At 36.2% G+C, this 10,818-nt stretch overlaps 1 protein-coding gene across 2 annotated transcripts in view; it reads right to left on the bottom strand.

Annotated features, from left to right (window-relative positions):
* Positions 1-10,818, bottom strand: part of htr4 (5-hydroxytryptamine receptor 4) — a 70,066-nt gene that overhangs the window by 40,966 nt on the left and 18,282 nt on the right. For both annotated transcript variants that reach the window (XM_015047688.1, XM_015047689.1), the window contains exons 3-4: positions 7,181-7,334; positions 2,338-2,945 (exon numbers count right to left, since the gene is read on the bottom strand). In XM_015047688.1, the coding sequence (XP_014903174.1) occupies positions 2,338-2,945; positions 7,181-7,334 (762 nt within the window). The remainder of the gene's footprint in view (positions 1-2,337; positions 2,946-7,180; positions 7,335-10,818) is intronic.

The following is a 10,818-nucleotide window of genomic DNA, read 5'->3' on the forward strand; positions in this document are numbered from 1 at the left end:
TATATATAGATTTGGATTAAATACTATCATTACAAGGATTAGGAAAATCTAAGTGAAGCAGGACCAAGGAATCATTGAAGCCTCTAGGGATTTCCACAGATGCACTGAGGTGTAATGTTTGCAGCCTGGCGACAACTGAATAGATGATATCACATTGAGTGTTGCCAGGTAACACAGGTAATCTCTGGAAGAAACCATGAATGGAAATTCACAGTAGTTCAATATCTAGCGTGTGGAAATATTACATGCCTAAAGCTGCAAAAAAATAAATAAATAAAAAAAAAAAAAAAAATCAGTTGATTATTTTTGCTTAATCACTTGAAATCAGTGACCAACAGGTCAAATAGAAAGAAACACTTTAAAATCTGAATTTTTAAAGTGGATTAAGTGCATCAACACAAAAAAACAAAAAAACTGCCACCATTTGCCTTTAACTTGATGTACTTATGTTGGCATGAAAACTGATAGTCCTTATGAATACATTGTATGATGCAGAAAAAATAATTATCTTGTGATTTCCTCATTTTCTGTTGCATCAAAACCACTCACTTCATCAGAAAACCTATGGCACATTTTTTCCTCTGAAAATAATCAGCAAGTAGGACTTAAAACATATCCAGAAATCTGTATTGCCTTGAAAAATCCTCACTGCTCCACACAGATTTCATCGTAACCGGGCGAGGCTTGAACCATAATGCAAGTAACAAAAGCTGAAATCCCTCCTCTCAATAATGTAATAATTGCAACGCAATAATGTTAGAAGTTTTTTAACATGAGAAAAGGTAATGTTCACTATCGAGAAGCACCTGAATAGTTAACTGTGTAACAAATGAAGGTGACTGTGCTCTTCTTGAATGTCAGCACATTCCACTAATTAATCTAATTACCAAATAAATTCAACAGTTAACTGAATAATATTTATCCACTTATAAAATAATACATTTACATAATAAGCCACTGAAAAACATTCTAAAGCTTTTGTGTAACACTGGGCCGCACAACAATAATTAGATACAAACCTCACAATAATATTTATTCTTAAAAGAATGGATATGACTATATTAATCAGAAAATATTAGTATAATAATCAGAAAAGGCTTGTTTTGTTTGCATGTACCTTTTCCTTATAATCTGAGGCCATTTTCATAAACTAACTCCTCCCAATAGAGGTAATTCAACCAGATGGAGATTATATAAGACACATTATATTCCCATGCCAGAGGATTATGCAGTATGTAAATATGACATTCACTGAGACACAAATAATTATTTAACGGACACAGATTTGAAAAGTGAATTATGAAAAAGTAAAAAAGAGAGTACATGATTAAACCCTCGATGAGATCAAAGGTTACAAAATGCCTTTTTTGTTACTGTTTTATTACATCTACACTTTACATGTGCGATTAATCTCTGTCAGCATAAACCGGATGAAGATGACATGAAAAGGCTAAAGTGACACACTGCCATTCATGAACAAAGATACGATTCTTATCGAGACATAAAGACAGATGGAAAAACACTTAACTGGCAACTGGGGAGTATCCTGAACATAATGTCCTTATCAGCGTGAAACATGAGTCCCAGGTAACAGGTTTAGAGAATAATGATCATTTAAACCCATAGGGACTAGGAGAAATTCTTATGGAATTAAACTCATCTCCATAACACCTGGACAGAAGTTGGTTTGTTCTCACAGCAGATGACTCATGTTTGCAAATTGTATTATCCTGATGTCAACAGTAACGAGTTTTTAACATCAGACAACACACTAATGTCTTTTTATAAATTGTATAAGACTACCAAAGCAAAGACATATGGTAGAAATATAAGATATTAAATTATAAATTCACCTGTAAGAAACAATTAAATAGTTCCACTGACAACATAGGACCTAATATTTTGCTTTTGTCAGTGCTGATTAGCGTCAATGCATGTTATGTAGGTGTTATACTTTTGGTACAAAAAATATATACTGTAGTCATAAAAGGCAGCTTTAAATGACCAGATGTGCTGTAACTCGACAACTCAACCTTTTAATTCAATATTTAAAAATTAGGAAGTTCCTCATAATTTTCAGTCTGTTTCTTCTTCAAACATGTGTTTGTTTTAAACTGTTAAATGACATTCCAACAACAGTTTTTTTCAATGTTTTAAAGTAATAATAAACCTATTGCTAATAGGGCTCTAAAATAAATGAATGTATGTGTTTCATGATGTAAACCTTCCAAAAAATGCATGTCTTAAAGTTTACATATTACATAAATTTTAATATAAATCCTCTGCTGCTTGATGCCTCAGGTATATTCACAAAATAAAATGGTTTATAGAACTTACTTGAGTACATGTGTTGAACCGTTGATCTGCGTGGCTGTGCAGGTTGTGCCTGTTGCCATGATGGATGGCCTGCGATACCTCTTCCTCCCGCAACATAGGATGATGAGGAAGGCACGGCGGAAGGATTTGTTGAGGAAGGCGTAGAGAATGGGGTTGAGCATGGAGTTTATGTAACCTAGCCACAGGCAGGCGGTCCACAGCTGTTCGGGCACTGTATAGCCTATAAATGGATCCACCACGTTGGTGACAAAGAATGGTGCCCAACAGAGGCAGAAACATCCCATAATGATGCATAGAGTCTTTGCTGCTTTTGTTTCTGTTCGCATGCGGTGGTTGCGTTGATGGTCAGCAGACTCTGAAGTCGCACCCACTCCTGGGCTTGAACCGGAGGTACCAGGAGTGCAGGCCCCAGCCCCGCCTGCCCGCTGTAGCATGCTGATCTGCAGGGCGTGTGCGCGAGCCGTGATGTAGATCCTCTGGTAAGCCAGCACCATGAGGACCAGAGGGATGTAGAAGGCCACCAAAGAGCAGGTGAGGGCGTATGGCTTGTTGACCATAAAAACACAAGAAGTGGAGTTGCTGCTTCCATTGTGGCGCCTCTCCTCAATCTGGGAAATACATGAACAAAATACATGAAAAAAAATCAGATAACGTAAATTTTAAAATTAGATATTGATAGTTTTGAAGAATAAAATGCTTTACAAATGTTTATGAAATTCAGAACTATTTTAAAAACTTCCTTTCATTTTTTAGCCCCTCATAGCACGTAAACTGCAAAAGAAAGTAAGAATAAATTCATACTCCTCTCTCAGTATGGATTGCTGAGGGGGGAGATTGCATGATTTGAGTTATTTGTCGACGTATTGTCACCAGTTATGTTAAATACTGTCTTCTCTTGCAATTTGTCAGACAGAAACTTTACCATAATATGCCGTATATGGCACAGATGAGTTTTGGTGTATCCGAATTTTCCTTTTATGTTGTCAAAGTTTTCGTTGTCTGGTTTATTTAAAAACATGGCATGCTATACAATTTTCTTTGCTAGTGACATACCTCTGTATAGTGTTCTTGCTTAGTATCTTGTTGCATAAAGATGCATATATAACTTATTTTAATTGGTCATATAAATGTAAGCTGTGCAGCTTTCTGTCAGGGTGTTTATCAGAAGAGACTAACACTAAGATTCTCAGTAATAAACACTCTGCATGGGTCTGGTGTAATAGAGATTCAGGCCTGTTTTTCTTCCAAATGCCCAGGAAACACAGTTAAAATTGTATGGTTTTTCATAGTTTCATTACAAAACACAGGAGATTTTGAAGAAAAATCTGGTTTAACAGAAAACACCTTCAGTGACAGACTGCTGCATCCTGAGTGCACAAAGATGCATTATCGTAGATCCTTCTTCCCAGCAGCTGCTGCTCTACATACTGCTTCTACCATAATCAATAAGTGCTTCCATCCCTGCTGGTATTTTATATTTTAGCTGTTATTTGCAGTTTTACACATCTTAAATAATACTTCTGCTGGTATGATGTATGCTTTTACACCTGAATATCCCCAATGTGGGACAATGAAGGGTATTTCTTTTCTACTCTTTAACTGAGCATGGGAAATGGGTGCATTTGCATGACAATTCAAAATGCATGGCCAAATAAAAGCAGAAGTAATTAACCAAACAAAAATCTACTGTCTCTGGTGCATCTCAGACAAAAGAAATGCAGGGTTAGCTGAAGAGAAGCATAACCAAAGATTGCAGATTATATTGAGAGATTATGTAAGAGCAATCAAGGATTTATTAGTCTGTAAACTCCTACTTTGTTAAGTAAGGGCAGTTATATACTTGATGAATTTAGTTAAATTTGTACATTCCACCTCATTCCATTTCTTTTTATTTGAGCTTGAACCTGAGAATCACTTTTTTCTATTTAATTCTGTAACTAAATCTTTTATTTATCTTTTACTTTAATACAGCAAAAGTGTAAAGCATATTTAGTATGAGAACTTGAACTTCTGAACTGTGATTTGCTGTGGTATAAGACATCTTTAGACTTGAAACAATCCATTCAAAAATTCCACATTCTCCCCTGCTCATTCACTGCAACCCAGCCTCCACACATCAGCATTAATCCAAGTGAAATCTGTTTTACTTGTGTTGTACACTCAGCTCAGGAAAAAGAGATGAATAAAAAATAAATCTCCATCCCCAGATGGAAGCTTCTTTCTTTTCAGTAAATAGTCTGTTTAAAAATGAAATTTTAAAGATTTTGTTTGTCAGTGTCTGTTAACGCTGTTGAATCTCTTGGTTAAAGGGACACAGCAGTAAGAGAGTTGGGTTATGAAAGGGGTAAAACACAATAACTTGTTCATTGGACACAGCCATTAGTAGGATATAGCACTTCCAACTTTACAGCTTCACCTTGGATGTACACTACATGCATATCTGCTCTGCTGCAAACCAACAGATGCTTCAAGAAGCATGCGCGGGAAATGTGAAGTCATGCGATAAAGCCAGCAACGAACAGTGGTGACATATGAAATGACACCACTCATCTTTGAGTGGTGTCATTTCTTCTAAATTAGTAATGACTGATGGAATTGGAACTGGCAGATTTTCTATTTGGTCGACTAAAAAACAACTGTAAAAACACAGTAAAAAAAAGGGAAAAAAAATCAACCTTATTTAATCCTTCTTAAATGGTTTTATATTCAAATTCTTGAAGAGAAATCTAAATTGTCTAAGGATTCTCATCAGTGCGTCATATCTCCAATACTTAATTACAACGTAAGTTCAGTAAAGTGTCTGGCAGCTGCTAAATTACTGTTGTCTCGTGGTGCATCATTACAGAGTCCAAAACCAGACTCAAAACTTGTTGACTTGTCTTGGGATTGAAGGTGAAACCGTCTCTTCTCTGGTCAGTAGATACAAGGAATTCCTGAAAACCACAACAATAACATAGGACAGCACAAACAACTACCGAGATGTTGCAAAGTCTGGCTCTTGTCACCTTAGTCCTGGTTTATTTTGATGAGTTTCAGAAGCTCTAGTTTGTGCCAAAAGTGACTGGCTTCACAGAATATTCAAACAGCTCTAATTAGACCCGCAGAGATCTGCTGCCACTGCATGGGGCTAACTTTGGATTGCAGCTGCACTAAACTCATGTTTGTGTGTATTTGAAAAAAAGGGAATGAAATATGTGTGTGTATGTGTTCTTTGGCTAAACTTTGGCCAAACTGAGCGGTCCAGTCTCCCCCTTGACGAGCAACTCAGACGTGATTTCGGCTGGCAATAAGATGGAGGAGCTAGAGAGATTTACTTCTGTATTGGCAACAGTGTGTAGCATTTTTAACACAGAACCTGAATTAATTTGTCAGATAAGTCTTTCAATCATACTTACAAATAAAGTTTAGAAAATTATTTTATCGAGTAGCCAGTGTTACCTGACAAAAAGTATTGTCTGTCTGTCTGTCTGTCTGTCTAAAGCAGGGGTCCCCAAACTACGGCCCGCGGGCCGGATCCGGCCCGCCACGTCATTTGGTCCGGCCCCCTGAACAATGCCGGATCCGGCCCGCCTGCTCATACCAGAGAGCATTCAGTGTTTTTTTTCATATATTGTATTTTCCGGTTTATATGTGGATTTTTCTTCAACCACCAGGGGGCTTTTCTGCAAATGTAAAACTTACTTTCCCTCAATGGAATATATACTCGTCAGTCACCGTTTCACTCACGGTTTTTTCCATTTGCATTCTGGGTAAAAATCTATCCAAAAGTGTCGTCGTCTCCTCCCCCCCCCCGTCGACAAGAATTTCTTTGTTTTTTTTTACTGCAAAAACTAAGACCGGCCCCCGACCACAGAAAGGAACAGCTATGTGGCCCTCGCAGGAAAAAGTTTGGGGACCCCTGGTCTAAAGGATCAATTCTTGGGTGCTTGGGCTTTGTTTTTCATTTGTGCTTTTTGATCTTTTATTAAATTATTTTAGGTTATTTCTTCCATTTAATTATCGAACATTGTGGAACATAAAGCTAATATGCTGATTTGCTCTCAGTTTTCTGCTGTTGACTTTGTTTTTCCACTCCACTGCTGCTACATACATGCTCGGTTTAAAGAATTACTGTAAAGTCAGCAACTAAATTCAAATGATTTTCTACTCATTACATGCTTGTCCAGAAGTAAATGGTGCAAGTAACTCCATTCAGTGGAGTTACTGACTTCCTTAAATAGAAACCTTTTAAACCTCTTTGAATATTTAACTATGCTTACTGTACTCCATATAAAACCAGATGTACATTTCAACAAGTTACTTTAAATGCTAAACTTTAGCATTTATATAATAATAATACAAAATCTGCTTTTAAATGCTACCCTCCTTCCAAGAAAACATTTTGATTCTAGAGTAAAAAAAAATGTTTTGGTTCAAACTTTCGGCTCTTCAAATTAAATAATTGAGAAAATATATTGCTAAAACAAAACACTTCATTCAGAACACATCATTTACATTTTAGTTGAAGAAACAAAAACTGACAGCCTGCTGTCGGTGTTTCATTTGTTGGCATGTTTACACTGTTTTCATGGCAACATATGAGGCATTTCTTCAGTCTAGTAAACAAAGATCCACGAGACAACAATTTATCTCATTGTTGCATGTGGACACTAACCGCTTATACAAACAATGTTCTGAAAGACTTGTATTTGCGATTATTTTTTTATAGCTTTGTTTCCCCGCAATTGCTTTGTTGCCCACTGAGATGTTCAACATATTTGACAATAAATAAAATACATAACTAAGTAACCAAAAATCTAAAATAAATCTTTTTCAATCTGTAACTCAAACTCCTGCGACTCACCAGGTGGTCGATACCGATGCTGTTCCAGCCCTGCATGATGGGCAGGAAAGAGATGAAAGTGGGAATGACCCAGCAGCCACCGATCATTAAAGTCACTCGCATGGGCGTCATTTTGTTCCGGTAGACCAGCGGCTTGCAGCAGATAGCGTAGTACCTGCAGAGAGATTATTGCAGGGAGGAAAATTGCATCAGCTCAAATCAAAAGATTTAGCAGGTTTTTCAGTTCATCAGAAGCAGCCAGAAGAAATCAAGCTGCCAATAAACTAACAAGTATGAAAATTAGGTTTTATCCCAGCCCAGCCTTTTAATCAAAAGTATTTTGTTCATGGAAAATACCAAAAGTTGCAGTGTGCTGCTCTGATTTTGTTTATCATTCTATATTTTAAATTAGCTCTCTTGGCATGATTAGCAAAGCTATGCTCCCATGAATTTGCAAAAACATTCTAACCCAATACTCATAATGCATTAAATCTCTACACAGAAAAGTTAAAACTGAAAAAAAAACATATTCCACACATTTTATTCAACTGTCATGTCTTAACCTAGATGTTTTTGTAATTCTACTGTCCTTATTTATTTTTTAGTTAATATACCTTGTGAATTATTTTGTGTATTTGAGCTGTTTTCACTGCAGAGCCTGCAGATTAAACAAGTGGGAATCAACTACTTGGTTAGGGCAGCAATATTTTCTGGATGAGTCAAAGTTAGGTTGCTGCAGTGTGGTAATTTTTTTACAGGATAAAAAAAAAATCTAAAATGTTCTGTAAACATAATCATTGTGTTAGTGTGCAAACAAAATATTTGAGTGTTTTACAGCACTTACATTCAAATATATTAATAAAATCAGCTAAACAAGATGAAAACCTCAGGATTGTGTAGTTTTAAAATATTTTGAATTCAAAAGAAACGATGTTTACTGTTTCTATTGCATATTGTGGGTAAATGCTCCTCTAGGACAGAGGACATGCTTTAATTATTTGAAATATGTGGATGGAAAGACCTTCTGACTTAGAAATTATTTTAATTCTGTTTTAATGTTACCAGTGATAAATTATTTTATTCTGAATATGACATGCTCTGAACTTTCTACATGATTCTTCACTGAAAATAGAGCTGATGTCACTGTGTTCTGTTTATCCACAACTAAGTACAACACAAAGCAGATATTGGCTATTTTTACATGGAATTCTGTCAGCTGGAATAATGTACTTGCTGTGTTAAAAACAAGGACAAGATCAGAACTATGAGAACACCTGCTAATAGAGGGGAGAAAATGATATTGAATCACTATGATGCAAGGAGTTCTGGAGCTTGTAAAGGAATTCTGCTTCCACAGTTTGAAATCTAATGTTACAGATTTCCACCATGTGCAGACATGTATACAATATAAGTCTATTTTTACGGACAGCTAAACATGTTCATATGATTTGTTTGCGATTAGATTTTTACTTCTTTTTATTCATTGCTACTTATCCATTTGTTGTGTTGCAAGCTTTATCTTGCTGCAGTGTAAAGTTTTATGCATTTCAGTGAGAATAAATTAATAAAATTTTTCATATTCTTAATTTAATCTTATCTCTCTTACTTTTTCTGATGCTTAGATGTTTAAATTAAAAAACTGTTCCCAAACTTTAGTGTCTTTCTTATCCATCAGACACTCAAACTTTAGTGACCTGGGTTCATAACTAAACAAAGAAGAAAATGCACATTATAAAACCACTCAAACATCATAGGCAACATGTTTATTAGCAGTTATTACTAGCTATTTTTTCATATTTAAAATAAAAGCAAAAGCCCTGAAACTGCCATCGTATATTCAATGCTCAAATTCTCCAAGCATGCATTCCCATCAGCTGTAAATCTACATCGGCTTTATTACTACAATGTAGTTAATTTTTCAATATCTACCTTTATATGTTGTTTCATCATCTGGCTGATAAAATCTGTGCTTTAGAGATTTTGTGTACAATATAACTTCTACTATCTATCCTTTTCTATACTTGTTCAATCCTCCTCCTCGTACTACTACTTAATATCCTCAGCAGTTACTGTTTATACCTCGTACAGGTCATCAGTTTATTACAGAAAGACACAGGACAGACAACCTTGGCTGTCCTTGGTCATAACTAAAGGACAGTTAATTGGATTCATGTCTTTAGTCTGCTGGAGGAAGCCAGAGTACCCACAGAAAACCCTCAGATTGGGAAAACATGCAAACTTCACGCAGAAAGGTTCAGAGTATAGTTCAAACCCAGAGAGCATGCGATCAGTCAGTGGCATGCAAATAGCTACACTTTATCTGAAAAGGATGAATAAAAATGCAAACATATTAGATAATTATGTGAAGGAAGTAAGGAGGAAACAGATTACTGGAAGCCATATTAATATTAAATACACAAAATAAAACAAGTGAGACTAAAATACATTAAGATAAAAAAAAGTGAATAAACAGAAGAGGGTTTATGAGATGAACGCATACTGTAACAAATCTCCTTCATGTCTGCATGTGGGAGTGTTTGTTTGTGCAAAGAAGCCGGAGCTTAACTGTCCTCAGATTACAGGAAACTGACAAAGTCAACCGGCTAAACTTTCTGACCTGATGTTTCAATGCCTAGGCGTATATTTGCAAACAGGTTATTTGTGTGGGCCTTTGAACATTCCAGCTATGCCAAAAATAATGTCCAACTGCATCACATGTGTGGCACAGTATTTAAATGTGCACTGATTCATCCACATCAGTGCATGTATTGTGTATTTTTGCAGCAAAAATAAATATAGAGGAAGGTATGACGTGCAACATGGGTGAAAATATGTGCAAGTGGAATACATCTGCTAAGGGGGTTATTTTAGCTTAAATCAGATTTTTCTTGTACTCAGCTATGGTTTAAGGTATACTCACTACAGACAGCATCATCTACAAATATCCTTTCACATTTAAAAACACAAGCAGGTTCTTTGAAGCCATTGGGCGGTATACGATGGATGTAATATTTTAAAACTAAAAACCTATGTGTCTTAGGACAACGGGCTACATTTAGATATTGTGCTAACGCTGAAATATTGACCCTGAGGCTCACTTCTAATGCTTTCACTAATTAGTGTGGCATGTTTCCTCGTTGTGGAATAGTGAATGCTTAGAAAGAGTTTTGTAAGACCAAAAGAAAGAACCATGACCTGATTCTTAGCACAAAGAGTTGGTGGTTTGCCATGTGGGTTGCTCTCCTGTTTGTGGTGTTCTTGGGCAGAGTCTGTTCAGATCAGCAGGATGGTATGTCCCTTACAGTCAGGGAAAGTCTTGGGATTTTCTAAAATGAGATTGATCGAGCATCTGAGGAAAGGTATGTCTGAGTATCTCTCCTAGTTTTGTTGTCCCCCCTACTCAATCTCGCATAAACAATGAACGTATGTATATTGAATGCTGAAGTCCAAAGCCTCCACAATCACCATCCATGCCCAGCTGAAACATCAGCCCACTGTGATGTCTGCAAGCCCCACATGAAGGACATTTACATGAGAGAACTATCTAGTTTAGTTCCTCTGCCAAATGTGGGTTATGCTGTCAATTGTATTACACATAGCAAAAAAAAAAAAAAAAAATCCCATAAATGTTGTTCTTAATTTTAAGATTTTTTTTTTTT

This window comes from Poecilia latipinna, unplaced genomic scaffold (assembly GCF_001443285.1).
Source record: "Poecilia latipinna isolate Pla-1442-1.1 unplaced genomic scaffold, P_latipinna-1.0 Scaffold839, whole genome shotgun sequence".
Lineage (NCBI taxonomy): Eukaryota > Metazoa > Chordata > Actinopteri > Cyprinodontiformes > Poeciliidae > Poecilia > Poecilia latipinna.